This window comes from Aptenodytes patagonicus, chromosome 11 (assembly GCF_965638725.1).
Source record: "Aptenodytes patagonicus chromosome 11, bAptPat1.pri.cur, whole genome shotgun sequence".
Taxonomy (NCBI): Eukaryota; Metazoa; Chordata; class Aves; order Sphenisciformes; family Spheniscidae; genus Aptenodytes; species Aptenodytes patagonicus.
This window is the reverse complement of record NC_134959.1, coordinates 5,393,750-5,412,051: the sequence shown is the minus strand read 5'-3', so window position 1 is coordinate 5,412,051 and position 18,302 is coordinate 5,393,750. Positions and strand designations below refer to the sequence as shown.

Sequence of the window (18,302 nt, the reverse complement as noted above, 5' to 3'; positions counted from 1 at the left end):
ATAGAGCAACTGAGGTTTTTGGTCACTTTTTTTTAGTTTGGGAGTTACTGCGGTGCTGAGAATGGTGCTACACAACTTCTTAAATCTTCAAATACAGGGTTTTATTTTAGCTTCTGGTAACTTATAGCTTTACAAATCAGAGAGGGAGTATTATGTACCAGCTCTTCTACCAGTGCTAGTCCTCCCCGCCCACCTGCAAGAGAGGGGAAGGAGCAACCCATCAGTGTCTGCTCACACCCTTCCTGAATTGTGCTAATGGTGTTGGTAACCTGTGCATGAACAGTCTTTCTTTCCTGTAGAGCTGTGCAGCCAAGAGTTGTTCAAGTCAAGTGAGTCCTTGGACGGTATTTCAATTTTCATGAGGTCAAGCTAGCTGTTGAGCTTGTCCAAGCTAATCAGACTTGCTGAAGACAGTAGATTTTGCTGTTTGTAAGGAAACTCTGATCCTCTTGTACAATCTACGTTTCTTGGGTTTACTGTGATTCTGCTGTTGTAAAATGTAATGCTTTGTAGGCCCAAACAAAGATTAAGTGACTATGGGTGTCTTTCTTTTTAGCCTGTAAAGTTAGGGGAGACTGGTAAATGAGCACCTTTCAAGAGAAGTTAAATAAAATTTGTCCACGTTTTCTGTTTTGTGGGAGCTTCAAGTTTCCTTCTAGATGAAAGGGGAAAGATTAGCAATGGAAAGAGAGGGGCTGCCCGTCCTGGAGTGTTTTTCAGGTTTAGTGGAGGCCAGGAAGGTTTTTAGTGCTGCTGCTCTTTTAGTCACCTGCTAAGACTACACAGTACCTTAAGTATGCCTTTCCTACATCAGCTGGGTCCAACACAACCCATTGTCAAAACCTTAATGGGTAGAAGGGAGCAATGCACCTTTGAGAAATGCTTTTATCGCGGATGTTTGGCATACAGGGTTTCATTAGTGTATTGAAATGAATGCTTGCAACATGTGCTTCCTTATGTGGGCCTGCAGAGAGCTATGCAAATAGCTGAAGGAAGCAGGTCTAAGCTAGATGTGACTGCATTCACCCATGCTTGGGCTTCTTTTAGTCATCTTGCTATTGTTCTATACATAGAGGCATTTTAGATGCCCTAATAGCTCTAAGATGATCTGAGGGAAATACTTGTAGACGCTGGCTACAAAATGTCGGAGCTTTTTCTTCTGCCTCTTACCTGTTAGTGGCATTTCTTTGTATCTTGCATTGTCCTCATTTTAAACTGTTAAAGATAACCTAAAGTTTGCTAGTTGGGCTATGGGACTGCTCGTGGGGCTCAGAATCTCAGCGCTGTTGATCCTAAGTTACCTAGGTTATCAGTGCCAAAAGATTGGTTTAACTTCTGATGACAAATGTTTTTCCCTTGAGGAGTTGTGTGTTTTTTGTTTGTTTTTTTTTTTTTTCTTTCCCCTGTTGTGCTTTGTATGTTGCAGTGTGGTATTAATACTTCATCAGATCATCCATGCTTTGAAGCCATTGTGGTTTTTTTTACCCCCATTTATATTTCTTGGTATGCACACTAACTCTGGTGTCAGTGGAGCTCCTGTCATTGATTTCAGTAGGAGAAATTTGCTCCGTTTCTTGGATGAGAAGTAAGTTTTGGTGAGCATTGCAATAGTACTGCCCCATGGATAGACTGACCTGGCGAAAGGTTAGTGCTTCTGATGCAGAATGCACGGGGTCTTGGGGAGTGAGGGTTATAAATAGGAATGGTACTTCTGACTGTGTGTAAAATAACTTTGAGGTGATATTTTCACAGCCTAATATTAAGCAGATAACTTACAAGGCTAGTCTCACCTGTCTGTCCAGATAGTCAGTTGAGAGAATGAAAGGCTCCTCCAGAGCAAAGTTTAGTTCCTACTCTGAATTACTGTCTGCTGGAGGCTCTTGCTCTGGCCACTGAATATATGAAAAGCATAATAACACCAGCTTCCTAACTCTGAGGCAGTGAGGGTTTTTTGTGCTTTGTTTCTTTCATCTATACAGTTTAAGTATGGGAGTTCTGTTGCAAAGCATTGCAAATGTAAAAATGTGATTTGAACTTTGAGAGGAATTTTGAGTGTAAAAGGCAGCACAGAAATAAAGGAGCACTTTTTGCAGGGCCATGGGTCTAAAACCCATGGTACTAGATCTGTAGCTGGTATCAGATACCATTGCCAGGAAAAATAAGCAAATCTCTTAGAAGTCTAGGGTGGACCACAGTCTTCCCCCACCACTTTTCCTTGCTCAAGCACAGCCTGACTTAGAAGCTGCCTGGTGCTAGGGAAGGCATTTGGCAACTTTGATTCTGTAGCAGGGGAAGGTGTGCGGTGGGGAATGTTTTCCATCGAGTGATACCCCAGTGCAAGTGGGACCCAGTATGACTTGGCTATGGATTGTTTACCCATAGGTTTTACTGACCATTGTACATTCACAGGTTTGCAATTTAACAACTCTTGGTAACTATAGTAGATCTAAACTAACTTTTGCCTTACCAACACATGAGAGAAGGAAGCTTCAGTTTCCTTGTACGGAGGGAATTGATTTGCTTGTTTAATTTGTAATGGGCCCTTTTCTTGCAGAAACTAATTTATGCATACTAGATACATGACTCTGAAGCTGTGACTTACCAGCATGATTTAGTGCGGTGTGTTGCTCAGCGTGTCACTTTCTTATGTTTCTGCTGTGTATTTTTATTGTGTGTTTACCCTTTAAAACTGTGCGTGGGTCCGTGTGGTGGCCCTTGGGTCACACACACCCTGTGTTGTTTCTCCCCACTTCAAACTGTCGCAGGCTGGCCACACAATGGATGTGTGTTGTACATCCCCATGGTATCTGGGGATCACTTCTGCCTCCATGTCAGCTACTATGCTGCGCTGTTTCTTTGCTGGGATACCAGATGGCCCACAAACAAGTGTACTGTCATAGCTGAGATAGCGGTGGAGGGAACTACTGGACAGCAGTGAAAGGCACAGGGGAAGGAAGGGGTGGCCAAGGGTGCAAAGTGCTTGTCAGTACTCTGCTAAGAGACATGTCTGTGTGACCGGCACCTGGGGTTTGCTGACTGAAAGTACTTTTCAGCACTACCAAATAAGGCCTCCCAAATTTCCTTGTATTGTGGTATACACATTTATATGCACGTAAATAAATTAGGGCCCAAAGAGGTTATGTTATTTAAGCTTGTAGAGCAAGTAGGTGGCAAGGTGTAAATCTCCAGGAAGCTGATCCATAATGGATATTTAATTCTTTATCAGATGCACAGTGCTTTAAGGATAATTATCAAGGGAAAGTTTGTGGCAACTAGAGTTTGATTAGTCACTGGAAAATATGTGAGTTTCTGCATACTCTTCCATGAATACTTGTGTTAAGTGATGATTCACAGCCAGGAGAATTTATGCTCTGAGAAATCCGTGGTGCCTTCCTTGAATGTGCAAGCGTGTGTTTCTCTGTAATACAAGCATGCATGTTTCAAGGAAGATTCTGTTGAGGATATAAGATGATTTCTCTTTTTTTGATTGCCTAGAAATTTTTTTTTTTCATGTGAACAGGTGACCTGCTTTTGTAAAATGATTTAAACCATATTTTAATCCCTTAATCTTTGGAAAAGAAAGATCACCTATCTTTTTTGATGTTCTTGATTTATTGCAAAATACTCAAGGAAAAAAATAATCTAGTGACCATTTAGTTGTGCAAGCACACAACAAGAAGTAGGTTTTAAAGCATTGGAGGGCCATGTTTAGGAAAAGGTCATACAATATATCAGCTGTTAAAATGCTCTTTCTGTATGTAGACCAAGAGGTTAGGGTATAGGGAAGGTTGAAAGACAAAAGGGAATAGATGTGATAGTATTAATTTATTCTGAGAACTTTCTGTTTCTCAGAGGATGAAATACCTGTGTTTGGGAATGGCAGAGATGCAGACCTCTTGTCAATGTAATTGCAAAATTATGAAGCAGAGGAATAAAGGCTACTTAAATTGAGGCTTTTGATGCTGATGATATGCCTCAGTATAACACATAGTAACCATTTCTTTTTTCTTCAGTCCAGACCTTTATTAATGCAGTAGGACTATCTTATACCTTTTTTAATTTTTAATAGAAAGGTATGACCAACAATGCATAACATTTTATTTTAGGATTAACATAGACTGCTAATTTCACATTGTCTCTCTTCTCCTGTTTTTTCTGTAATATTTTTCCAGAGTTTGTAGAACAAAATGACTGTCGCCCACTTTTTAAATACATTTGCCATCTCAAATTCATTTAGTGTTACTGATCTCTCATCTAACCTCTGAAAAATAATTAGCAAAGATTGTTAAGTTCACTTGAGATTTTCTTCCTGCTGAAAAGAGATTTTACAGAATTTGTCCTCTAGAATATGATTTTTAAAAAACCCATAAAACCGAGTTGAATTTTCATGTTTCACAGGTATATTAAGAAGGGGAGCGAATGGAAACAAAGAACTAACTTAGTAAACTCACATTATGTGTAGATTTAGAACCTGTGGGAGCTGCTCTGTTTCTTCTTGATCTGCAAGATTGCACTGTATTTGTGTTTTCAGATTGTGTTACATTGCCAAGCAGAAATCACTAGTTTCTGCAAAACGTTGTACCTGGATATTTAATGATCAAAGCTCATTGATCAGGCCACATACAATTTACAGGGTGAGGTGAAATGCAGGGATGTATAATTTAATGTAATGGCAATCTTATGTATGTTGCCACAGGTGGTGCTGTTCTAGCTGAAAAGTTGGGGTTTTTTTATCTTCATTGTTGTATTTTTGTGAATTTTATGCTGCAGCATGTTTTTCCTGAAATCAAATTTTGCTAATTTTGCTTTTAAAATCTTTGCTAAAATGACCTGGCAAAGAGAGTAAATTTTGGTTCTGTGCGTCCTTTTGGCTGTCAGATACATTGGGAAACTTAAAAAACTAACACCTAGGAGACTATTTATGCAAGTGGCTTACATTGTTAAACAGAGATGAGGGATTTTCCCCAGCCCCCAGGTTAAACAGCTAAGTCATTTAATTAGTAGAATTGTTAATGCCAATGTGAACTTCCTTATGGTGGAAAACTTATTTATTTCCCTTTGGAGTAGATGGTATAAACATTTACAGCATCTGTACCTTTCTGGGAGAAGTGATGAGTATCCACATATTCTCCTGAGGACTGTGAAATGAGTGCTTCTTTTGGCTTCAATGTTAGACTTGACCTTGCTAGTTTCTAGTAGTGACTTTTTTTATTTTACTGCTATCAGAATTTCTTTCTGTCTGAATTTCCTTACTGTTTCAGACATAAAGTAATAAATAAACTTAACTCACACTGAAAACCCCAAGTCCATATTATGTAATTTTCTTTCTGTTTTGTGTTCTGAACACTGTTAAAAAACGGTATGTCATTGCAAAAGTGAATCCACTTCTTGCTCTTTGTGGAGTATCTTTTTCAAAGGAACATTAAAATTCACCTTTTTTCTGTTTTGAAATGGCTATGTTTCAGTTGTCACCCAGGGGATCTTTGGGCAAGTCTTCAGCTGAGTATTTAGAGCTTGGTTTCTGTGGTCAAATGAAAAAATGAACGTGTGTAGCCTTTAGCTGTTTTCAGATAATTTCTTCCCTTTAGCAGATCAGTTCTGCGATGTTGAATGCTAACTTAAAACGACCAGACTTCCTGTCATGGCCAGCCAGCGAAATGGGGATCGAATGAACTTCATAGACCTGAGCACCCCTAATGTGATTGATCAAAGTGAGTGCAAGACATAGGTACTCCAGTATGCTTTCCCAAAAGTCAAAGTTTTACATGGCAACATTTTTGGTTTGTTGCATGGAGTAGAATGTAAATTTTTATGGGCACATATGTAAATTTTACCCTATTCTTATCTCATTTTGTGAAGGTGCCTTTTAATTTTTAATATGAAACCAATAGCCATTTGAGACGTATGGCCCCTTGAATCAGAGCTCAAACTGGGAAGAGCTGTAATATGTTGTTGCTCTGCTGAGCAGTCCAGTGAGAAGTTATTAATTTAATGGTAATTTGTTGTTACTGTACATGACAGCTCTGTGTGACCTGATTACTTAAAAACCTGTGGGTTTAAGAAGTGCACTTCTCTAAAGCTTATGTCAGTCACACAGCTGAATCCCCAGAGGACCCCTAGGAAAGGTAGTCATGTGTGCTTTCTCAAGATGCACCATGCTGTTTCTCATGTTCCATCCTTGGTAACTGTGTTTTCAGATAATTTTGTGGCTTACCTGTAACGACTTCCTTGGGCCTCTGAATGTCTCACTAAATTTCACTGTTTGTATGAGCTGAATTACTTTCCATGCCACATCTATACTCTCATGCTGCAGGAGATTTCTGCTTTCATGTGACTTCGTCCTTCTCTGAGAGAAGCCTCACCTTTTTCCCTTTAGAGTTGCACAAAATCCATGTTTCATTGCTGCTCTGAATAAAACAGGCTGTTAAGACACACATTGTATAGTTAATCTTTAATTCCGCAGAAGTGAGAACAAAGCCATTGTCCTCACTAACCACCGTGAAGTACATTTGCAAAAGGATACTAAAGGCTTTCTTCATTCACTGGGTGCTCATTTGCACATAGCCTGTGTTGCAGGGGCCAGTTTCTGTCTTTCTGAAATGAAACCTTCTTTGGAATGTTTTGTAATGCAAATTGTTGAAACAAAATGTGGATTCTGAAAACTGGTTCTTAAGTGCAGAATGTTGCTATATATACACACGCATGAAAATGTGAGTATATTCTTATAAAGAATGCCCACCCTGTGTCTAGGTCCATGGCACTTAGGTGGTCAGAGTCCCCTATTTTCCTCTCTGAAACATTGCCAGTAGTTTCCCTTTAGCCTTCTTGAGACTTACTGAAAATACCTGCTGAAGTAAATAATGCTCATGGCCTGATTTCCAACTCTGTAAGCCTCCTTTGAATCTCTCTGTAGGCTTTTTCTTCTCCTCCATTAAGTATATAACTGAGCTCTGATCCAAGCATCGTTTCTGGCCACAGACACTGAAAGACTCCCGGGACTTTGGACTTTCAGTCAGGAGCTTTATCTTACAAGACTCCGTAGTCCATAATGCCAGTCTCAGCTGAACTTTTTCATGGTTTATTGAGACTTTTCTATCAAGGATACCTTGCTAGGTTGACAGCCTCTAAGGTTTTCTGACTTATCCCATTTATATACAATCTGCCTGAATTTCCAGTCTAAAATTATCTGACTGGACCAAAGCTGATCTATGCAAACATGCCTTCCTACAGCGAACTTACATGGGCACTTCCAGCTAACATAAGGTGTTCTGCTGTTGGCATTGGCTGGTTTTAAGCAGGGTCTATTCCCTAACCCAGTTGTCTGTTTAGGTGCTGAATGCTTGCGCTCCCAACCAGAGGTGGGTGTTGTGTGAGCATGGGGGCGGACAGAAGCAGAACTTCTCCCTTTGAACAGCAGTACTGGTTTGTTCTCTTCTTCTGGAATGAGGAGCACAGTGTTGTGTACAACAATGTAATGTTTTTTGCAGTTCTGTTCACGTCATTTTCTACCTGTGCTTATGTCTTGTCTTCTACTCAGCTTGCACAGCACCTACTGTAGTGGAATCCAAATTCTGTTTTACTGTCTACCTCTAAGTGTAACTGAAGGAAAGGTAACAGCAATTCATACCTATAAGTGTGTGACTAAATGTGATCACTACTGCCATGTTATTTGAATGGAGATCAGTGGAGATGTTGAGGATCAAAAGTCTATTGTTAAGTTTATGGCAGTAAAGAGCTCTAGCAGGCGCTCTGGAAGGCACTGAGCAATTAATCTGTGCAGTCTTTGTAAAGTAGCTATGTAGTAGTGTAACGATCCATTGAATTAACTGATTTGCCGGGTAACACACAACAGCAGGAGCTGAAGTTCAGCACCTTCAGGCTCTGAACTGCCACGAATACTGCACGTCCAGATCAGAGCCTGAAACAGGATGGTAATTGAAGGTCCCTTGGAGTCTGTCCAGATCAGAGCCTGAAACAGGATGGTAATTGAAGGTCCCTTGGAGTCCGGTCTCGTTAAAGAGCCAGTTGAGGGAGTTGTCAGAATCAGTAGGTGACTGATGAGGCTGCCAAGGAGATCCTTTTAACCCATGGAAATAACCACATAAAAGAATGGATGAAATGTAAACTAGTATTGTAGGGTTTTTAGAGTGGCACTAGACTTCCGAACTGTTTGGCTGGGGACTGAATGTGTTGGGAGTGTCCTCCTTGTCTTGCTGGGTTTGAGTCAACTTCTCTACAGGGCGTACTTTGATTTATGTTTCCTTGGGAAATGCATTAATCTTCTTGCACAATTTTATGGAAATTGCACCTGCAAGCATATTGGATTTGATCTGACACTGCAAGCTGCATATGTCCAGGTCTGTGCTTTTTTCAAGTTTATCAGGCCCCAGGAATATCTGTCTGTGAAGCCAGGTCAGGATACGGCTCTGCAATTTGCACGTGGGATTGAGAAGGAGGAAGTCTCCAGTACTTCAAGGCAGCAAGAAGATAGAGTGTCCGAGGCGCTGTGCTTGTAGTTCTGGCATAGGCATGAAGTTACATTTTAATTGTTCAGTGACAGATTGTGCTATAAGAAGTTCACAGTAACTGCGTAACAGCTACGTTGGTACAGTTGATTTACTAATCTGAGTCTGAAACATGTTGCAGCTTTTCCTGGCCTGTTCCTTTCTCAGTTCAGTCGGGATCAGCCATTCTGGACTTAGTGGGCATTGTGTGGAGAGTGCCGGGTGACTCCAGACTACCTGGGGAGACAGCAGAGCTTAGCGCGAGACCAGAATTTATGCTTGCTCTGCATGTCTCTCTTCTCCCTCTCTGATTTTCTGCCTTGGCTTTTCTTTCAATAGTATAGAATAATACATCCTAAATGACATTATAAAATGTCGTTAAAATATATGCAGGTAGTTTCCATTAATTTTCTGAAACTGTAACATGTAGTATATATTTCTGTGAAAATCTAAAGAATGTTTAATAAAACTTGTGTTTTGTGCATCTGTTTCATATATTATTTAAGTAAACGTAATGATATCTTGCCGGAATTTTGTAGGACATATATAATACGTTGCCTGAAAAGTACAGGAATGTAAAATTCTGAATTTGAGGGGGTTTTATATAAATAATTTCTCCCCCCCCCCCTTTGTTCTCTTGCTGAACTATTCCTCTGTTTACTGCATGTTTAGCAATTAGGGTATAGTAGTCTCTTTTTCAAAGACCAGTTGGAGAAATGATAATATGGTTACCAGTGTGAAACCTGTGCATACAAAAATCCTTGTGCCTATATGTATATACACATACGTTCACGCAGGAGAATGGGATGGTAGGGTTGAAAGATTGTAATGCAATGAAAAGAACTGTAGTGAGTATATGTAACTGAGGGGAGACATTGAGTAAGTTTGTGTGTTTGTTTCGGAGATCAGTATGAGGTAAGAGTCGCTTGAAATGACAACAGCAATGCAGGTTGTGAAATCTGTTTTATTGCTGTTTATAGTTTATACTTTTAAGGGGGTCTTCGTGGTGTGGTGTTCATATGTGTGGATTTATAGGAGTCTGAAATGAAAAGTGTGCTTCACTTTGAAGTTAAAACTGTTTTTCAGCAGGGATTTGTTGGGTGAAGGAAAGCGGAAGAGGTGACTGGGGTTGCTCTTGCCCGTGATTAGAATGAGCCAGCATGGTGTGCAGTCCCGTGCTGTTTACTGCAGCCATGCAACCTCCTTCCCTCTCCATTTGGGTACTCGCTTTTCTGCATCCTGATTCTTCTCTGCTGATATTAACGTGAATTGGTGGGCTTAGGTCATCTTTTTCAGATGGAGGCATTTTGGGATGGATATTTGGATACACCGCTAGGGATCTAAGTGAGACTCTGGATGATAAGGGGATTAGAGTCATCAGAGCTTTTGGTTGCTGGTCGTTTATGGTCATGTCATTAATTTTTTTTAGTAGTTTGCATCTAAATTTAGGGGCCCTAACCAATCACATATGCAGATCTTAGGAAATGTTTTCATGATTTGAGAGGGTGGCTGAGCCACGGAGGCTGAGACATTAAAAGCTCTATCTTAAAGATAATTACGCTTGGAAAAGATTAGTTCAGGTTAACCTTTGAGGTCCCATTTTCCCAAGGTAAGTTGTTTAATGACTGGGAGAAGGGAGTGTCTGGTGGTAAGTTTGGCTGAGATACTTTGCAGAGAATAAGAAATTCCAAGATAAATTAATGTTTCATTATCAGGATTTTATTGATGAACTTCCTTGCTTGTCCCTCCTTCCTTTCCATGTTGGCATCATAGAAACCCAGAGTTACACAGGCCGAAGCTTTAACCAGTGTTCAGCTCCCCCTCGGTTGGCAGCAGAGTTGCTTTTTCATTATGTTATTAACTGTCTTCTGTTACTGATGAGGTGCTCATTTAAAACAGGGTTTTTACATTGCAGAGTTCTTAAATGCATGGACAGAAATGCTCAGCTATTTTCCTTGGATCTTGCTAGGTCTGATAAACATATTTCAAGAGCAGCCATGAAATGTTTTTCTTCACTCTTCATCCTGTAGCTCATAAGTCAAGACTGTCCAGAAGTGGGAAGAGCTGTTTATTTGTCTGGTCCACAGGCAGAACAAAACCACTTCCTCAGTTTTCTAATAAGTATCTTATCTTGAGAGTGCACATATTTCTATTTCAGTGCTGTCTCGCTGCTGTTATGCAGGCCACGTAGCAAGGGCTTGATAAAAAGGGAGCTGACTTGAGAAAATGTGTGCTTGTGCAGTGTTCACATTCTGCTATGCTCTAATACTTGCTGCTGTAGAAAGCAGCAAGTTGAAAGTGATACAACAGGATACAACAGGTTATGTTAAATGACAGAGATCTCTTTGGAGTTGACCAGGAAAAAACTCAGAAACATTTTAATTATTAGGCTGGATTTTCTCTTTATATTCCTACTTTAAATATTTTTCTTACAAGTGCCAGTGACTATACTAGCTGACAAGGTTAGCTGACTGTCTAAGATCTGATGCATAATTTTTAGGTGGGTAAGTTAGAAGTTGTATCTTTTCTTTTTTGTCTCTGAACAGTTGTCATGGCAATTGGAAATTTCTTGCTTAGAGTAAATGTCATTTGTGAAATCATGTCTTCTGTAACCCAAAGGGGCTATGTTTATACACTTTGTCCATGGATAATCAGTGGTACTGAAATGATAAAAATATTAAAAGTTATTTTTCTTCTTCTTTTGGTCCTTCTCTACTGTTGCCTGTTAATCAGTAATATATTTAGTTGTGGATTTGTGGATTGCAAGCTGGTGCAATTTGCATTTCTTGCCCAATAAAGATCTGTAAGTTTATATATATAGATATTGTATATATGTATGCATGCTTTGAGTTGTTCATCTTATTGTTTCAGGCTCTGCTGGAACGTAAGTGCAGTTGTACTGACTGAATGTTGTTTCCTTTCAGTGGATCTGATGGAAATAAAAGAAATTCGCCCAGGAAAGAATTCGAAGGACTTTGAGCGTTGCAAAGCAAAGCAAAGAGAAGAACACTGCTTTACTATTTTTTATGGTACTCAGTTTGTCCTCAACACCTTAAGCTTAGCAGGTACTTTTTTCTTCTTTGTTTCTTCTTTAAACCTACCAATTAAACAAATCAAATACATTGATGGAATAGTAACGCAAAGAAAACTGCGGTTTTGACTTCTGCAGTTCAGGAGCGCGCCGGATGTTTAAAATCTGGAGGTAGACCTTTTACTCGGCCCTTTATGTCTGTGAACTGCTGCATTTGTAATGTTTTGCTTTCAAAGCACACAGTGTATCGTGTGAGTGTAGTTTCCGATTTGCTCAATCATTTCTAGCAAGGTAGACTTTTGCTGGTTAAACATCTCTAGTAAGGTTTTCAACACTGAAGAGCAGAGCTGACATTGTCCTTTTTAAAGTCAGCAAAGGATTTGCTATTGTCTTCAGTGTGGCCAGAATATTGCCCTGGCATTTTTAGTCTGGCCAAAATGATTCTGGAAACAATAGCCATGAAGAGTTAGACTACAGCTGTATCGCAGAAACTTTGCTATCACCTATGAGCAATTGCAGACTAATTTGCAAAAATGAAGTTCTAGTTTGGGTTATGTGTGTGCATGTCACCTGATAATACTAAACCTCTTCTAAAGAAGTACTAGGGGACCATAAATAAAATTGCAAGGTGATAAATTGAAAATGAAGAGATCGGTGTGAAGCAGAGGGAAGTTGTATCCTGTATCTGTGGAAAGGGTTGGGGCACTTCTTATTTCAGGTGAGATTATCCAGGGTCACAAAACCAAGGATTTTGAAATGAAAAGGGATATAAATTCTTACAGTGCAGGCTGAATACAGCTTCTAACCAGTGGAGTTTATAAAGAGATTTCTCTTCTAAAAAATTTCTGATGGATCCTTGGTTTAGAATCATGCAGAAGATTTATTTGGAGTGGTAGTTCCCTCTGTCCTGTGCAGGAACATGCTTGTCCATTTAAATAATTAAATTCTTTGCAAAATCTTAATGGGAGAAAAGAGCAGTGCTTTGTAAGCATTTTAATGCTAACAGTAGCTTGTTTTTTTTTTTAAATGGAATGAATTGCTTATAGATTGCAGTACTAGAAGACAGGTTTTTCAGTCTGATGCACTGGAAATTAAAGACTGCTTGTGACTAATCCATTGTTATAGGCTTTTAACTTTAAATAAGTTTTACCATTGTTGGCTGAATTCTGTGAAAATTTTGAGTAAGTGGCTATGCTTAAGTGCAGCTGTGCCAGGTACTTCAGATTGATTTCCTCTAACAACCCCCCTGTCCCTCCTCCATGGCAGTTCTCAAAACCAGGCCTCTGCCAACACTTTGAAAACACTCAGTACCATGAGATTTGTTGCCTTAATGCTGAACTGCAGAACAACACAATATAACTTTCAATTAAGGGAGAAATCCTTTTCCTTGTTAACGCGCTTTGTCGTGGTTTCTTAAAACCATATAAAATAATTGTTACTTAAAAAGAATGGTAGCTGTCAGTAAGGGCAGAATTGTCTTGGGAGAAGAATTGGTTTGGCAGTGGTAGTGGGTGTTCTTTCCGAAATTGTAACTAATTGAAAAAAATTTCCATGGGGAGCTGAGGCTGGGCTCTAGCTTCATCCCTGGGGGATAAAGCATTGTTTGAAAGTACGTTTAAATAAAATGTAATCTTCGTCTTTTGAGAAACTGTTTTGCTTTGAAGGCAGTTAAAAGAATTTGCACAGATTACAGCTCCTGTGTGAAAATAGTTTTTCAGAACTGATTTAACTGAAGAATGCCTTCATGGAATTTCAGAACCAGCATGCTAAAGCAAATGGACTTTGCTCAACTGAAGGCTGTAATGATAGCATCTCATCTAAAGCCCAAAAAAATGGTTTCGGCTTAACTGGTATTCCCTAGGGAAGGCTATACCCAGCATGCAGTTCATCATCTTGCTTCTGTTGGGTCGAAGTATTACCAAATGCGATCACGTTAAATGATGTGGTGGACTCTTCTGGTTTGGGAAATGGAAAGGCAAACTACATTTAAAACAAAACAAGACAGTGATAAACCAATTTGTAAGGTTGGAAGGAAGATGTACCTGGCTTCTAGTGTTAAGCTGCGTGAAGAATTTTAGACCTTTTTTCAACTTCACGTGTATTAAAATGTGTTCTATGTAAGCTACACCAGTTTTGTACATTGCTCCCTTCCTTTTCCTCTTGCCTAAGTCTAGTCTGGAACAATCTGTGTTTAGAGGCATGGATAGGACAGACAGGAGGTGGTTATGTCCATCAAAAGCCAGTACTTCACAATTTTCTTGTAGGTTGCTTGGAATATAATGAACTAGCTTTATGCTATAACACTGAGTTCTTTTGTCTGTGCACTTCAAGTTGCTCTAGATTTAGGTCTCTGGGCTTTTGCCACTTTGGAAATTGAAGATGAGAAAATGAATTTTGATTGTGTTACTACAAGAGCTCAGCAGTAGTTTCATAGTCTTTCTGCTGAGATATTGAAACTTGCCTACCCTGATAAGCAGACTTCTAAAAGGAGGAATTTTTTGACAGAGCTTCCAGAATTAACCCTCCCACCCCCAAATTTATGCTGGTTTTTATTAGTTTTATTATTAGCAACATGAAGCTATGCAATGGGATTTATCAGAGAGAAAGGTTAATCAGCAGCTTTGTGTACTAGAGTTTAAACATCACAAGTAATGTCTTGGTTTTGTGTTGATTTCGTTTTGATGTTTCTCACACCATATTATTTTTTTCAGCTGACTCTAAAGATGATGCTGATAAATGGTTGTGTGGCTTGAATATCTTGTATCAAGAGGTCATGAGTGCTCCCACACCTGCGATCACAGAGAGGTATGTGGACATATTTTCACTTTGTGAGACTTGACGTTTCTTTGGAATTGAAAGTGGAAAATCTGAAAGAAATTTTTAAGGTGCAACAAGTGGTGCCTGCCAGTTACCTTAAGAACAACTACTCTCCAATTAGTGTATGATACAGAAAGCTCATATGGAAATTCTCCATGTCTATTTTGCTATATACATGTTCTGGAATCGCACTCTGCTGTATCCGCTAATGTGGACTTGCAATTTACCTTGTTCTGTATACCAAAACCAAACCAAACCAAAACGAGAATCTCTTAATGAGATCACAAGAACATCTGGTGTAAGTGTGCATTGACTTCTTGGAAAATTCAAATGTCTTATGCAATCACAGTAGGCTTGCTGTAGTAGATGTCCATGTGTCCTGTGTCCCAATAATTCCAAGGCGTGCTTTTGCGGTTTCTCCTTTTTATTGGACCCATTGCATTGTACGGCAATGTGATCAGCTTACTCAGAGAGCCAGGCTGAAAATGAACATTTTTAAGGATTACTTTTTAGCAGCCAGCCATATGATGGTGAAACTGCGTCCTTAATGCTTCTAAGGATGTTGCACTTGAAACTACTTACAATCAGAATGCCAGTTTTGTTGACAAGCTTTTAACGCTGTCTCTGTACCTGATTGCTTTTCATCACTGCTGACATTTTTGTTTGTGGTCACTGCTGTTACCTGTTGTGAGGATATATCCTGTCCTCACTTGCTACCTGACCAAATTGTGGCTTTGACATTGATGTTGTCTTTACTTACTTGCCGTTCCAGCTGGGGAGAAAGTATTCTTATCTATTCTTACCTATTGTATGGTATTGCAGCGAGCTGCTACGCAAAGTGCTACTGGGTTCCAGGCTATATTTGTGCAGCAGAGTGATTCCCGTAGAGACTGAGGATAAGCTTAATAATGACATGCTGTGTTCATCCTTTAGATCAAAATGGTGTGTGTGTGTGTATATTTACTATTAATGCTGCTAATAGTATTTTGCTGTGCACCTAAAACTGACATGCACTCTAATGAGGATTTTCTTTAAAACTCTTTAAACCCCTCTCCCTCCCCCCTAATTTTTAATTTTTATGCATCTAACAGATCTTTGAACCAACAGCCTCAGCTGGCATAAATCATTGACTTTATGGAGTTACTCTAGTTTAGATTAGTTGAAGTTTTGGCTCACTTTATCCACTTATTTTTACAGCTTCTGGTTGCTCATTCTTTTCTGTCCTGCCCTCCCTTCCCCTTCCTGTGTTGTTTATGTGACTTTAAAATGCAGTATTAAGCAGCAGAAAAGTATGTATTTACAAATATGGTTATAAAACTGGCTGAATCCTTAGATGCTGCCCTGGAAATGTTTTTACTTTATTAAAAGAGATGTATCTTATGACTTCTAAATATTTCTATTGAATTTCTTCTATGGATTTTGATATTTCATTGGCTGTGTTTTCTTTTATAATTCCTAGATTAAACCTTTTTTTTTTTTTCTTTTTTCCCTCTTTTCCTCAAGCTGGCTGAGAAAGCAGATCTATTCTGTTGATCAAACGAGAAGAAATAGGTAAGAAGCTCTCCCTTTGTTCAGTTTGGTTTTAGTGAACTTTTGTTGCAGATTCTAACATGGAATGAAAAGAAATAAATACTTCTTCATCCAAGATGTGAAATATGAGACCCCTGAAAATGGCATTTGCTCTTGCTTTAACAACTTGAGTTTTGCCTTTTGCTAAACACAGTGTATTCATAGCACTCACTCATGTTCATGTACGTGGTATAATGAGGAAGCACATGATGAAAAAGAAATAGTTTTGCTTTTGGCCTAGAATTACCCTGCCAGAATGAGGAAAGGGAGTTCTCTTCTCCCAGTCTTACTGTAGAGATTCAGCTCAGCTGTGCAGGTGTGTTAGGTTGCTTGCTTTATAGAGGTCTTTGCCCTTTCGTAGCCAAGTTGGAGCCCAGCAGCTTGAACTGTATAATTGCTGAAGCGTCTTTGAATTGGAATGACTACACTGTAATGTAGACAGACCAGATCCAGCTTTTAAAAGCTTATTTCAGCATTAGTAACAATGAAGCTGCATAAGCAGAGTTCAACATGGGCTGCTAAAGATCCAGGGCAGATGTTTAAGTGATTAGCCTTCCCTTGTTTCAGTCCTGATGGGGCCTGAACATGGCTAGTATGTGTGGTATCTAGTTTGAAACTAGTCATGGCAGCAGTGTCAGATATGTCCAGAGATAGGGTTGTCCCAGCAATAACATGAATTCTTTCCTGCAGGGGTCAGAACTGTGAGGAGAACAGAACAGAATATTAGGAGGACGAGGAGATAAGAGAGATACCTGAGGATATTAGAGGAGAGGAGGAGGAAGACTACTGGTATGACAGGGTAGCACTGTGTGAAAGAGTTACTTAAACAGTGGGAAACACAAGATACTCTTGAGGGTAGATAGAGAAGGAAGCCAAGTTAGTGGTTTGGAATAAGGGCAAAATCTTTCTTTTTTTTTTTTTTTTTTTTTTTTTTTTTGAGCAATTGGCCTGGCTACGTGGGCTTGTCTTTTTGCCATATACTGAAATAGACCAAAGCCATAGAATTACCTCTGACATGGTGCTTCTCATGTGAAGGAAGTCCCATGGGTTGTAGCTCCCAGTGTGATGTGGGTTTGTAGCTTTTGCACAACAAAGGAGACTTTTTTCTTTTTTTTTTTTTTTTTTTAATGAATTCAGTTGCATACCTCTCCTTAGAGTTTCTAGAAATCATGTGACACTGAGAATAATGTTAACCCCTCCTTCCCCATGTCTATAACTTTACCGTGATTTTGCTCTTTGTCTGGAACATGCATTTTATTATCAGGTGTAATTCAGTGTAGAAAAGTACATGCATTTCCTCTCATTTAGGCCTTTTCCTAAAAGCGAAATAAAGTGTGATGTTTCATTGTGTGAATGAGACTGTGTTATTGCAGGAAATAACACCATTCTGCAGACAGCCTGTGGCATTGTGCAGCTGGCTTCAGTGTGAGCTGAGACACCATTTCAAAACGGTGTTTCCTAAGCTGGCCAGAGTGGTGAATGGGGAAAGTACCATCCTTTACTCGATGTTGGCTTATACCTCCTGATGTATTTTGAAAAACTAGCCCTGCAATGGGGATATGTTGGTGGGGATCATGAAGCAAAAGCAAATGTTAGGATAGAGAAGCTGTGGCTGACAGTATATGTCTGCTGAAGAGGTTTCATTTGTTGTTTCATCACTACAAAGCAGTCTGGTTAGGATCAAGGGGACTTGCACTGTGGAGAGGGCAGTTTTTCGTTCTCTTGATAGATGATTCATGCTTTTAGAAAAATTCAGGAAAGGAGTTTGAACTGAGTTTCATTGTGTTTAGTGTTGCAGTTTCTAGGGAGGTTAATTGTAAAGGTTAGGCTTCCAGGCAAGTCCTGTTTCACAGGTTGATTTTTTTCTTTTTCCAGTGGTAATGAAGTCCCAGCTCTTTGTTTTGGCTTGCGCTTGTCTGGCCAGAGGAAATTGCTTGTGCTTGGTGTTTAGGGTACAAATGGAGTGCTCGTTCTTACTCCTAAAAGAAGTGTTTTTTTCCAGAGGTCTGGCGACAAGGCGGAAAGCCAGGAATTTCCTGAGTTCTAATCTGGCTTTGGCATGGACTTTGGCTAAGTTCCTTCTTGCTTTGCCTCCTTCCCTCTCTACACAATGGAGATGAGAATATCTCACAGGGTAGCTGTTTGTATGGACGCTGTAGAATAGAAGTGTTAACTTTCGTCTAGGTGCTAATTGTTTTTGTTGCTTTCAGGTGACTGTTCTGACCCTGTGTTTGCAGAGAGTTAATGGCTTATGAATTGCAATGTAGGTCAAGACAGAGTGCCTTAGCCTTGTTTTCTCAGGTACTGTTGGTATTGCATTAATGTTTTGTGGGCATTGGCAGTAGGACCCATGGACGTTGTGCCTGCTTCTCATGATTCTT

The 18,302-nt window shown here is 39.6% G+C and overlaps 1 protein-coding gene across 2 annotated transcripts in view; it reads left to right on the top strand.

Annotated features, from left to right (window-relative positions):
- Positions 1-18,302, top strand: part of PLCG2 (phospholipase C gamma 2) — a 71,302-nt gene that overhangs the window by 10,140 nt on the left and 42,860 nt on the right. For both annotated transcript variants that reach the window (XM_076349054.1, XM_076349053.1), the window contains exons 3-5: positions 11,429-11,569; positions 14,247-14,340; positions 15,856-15,903. In XM_076349054.1, coding sequence (XP_076205169.1) covers positions 11,429-11,569; positions 14,247-14,340; positions 15,856-15,903 — 283 coding nt within the window. The remainder of the gene's footprint in view (positions 1-11,428; positions 11,570-14,246; positions 14,341-15,855; positions 15,904-18,302) is intronic.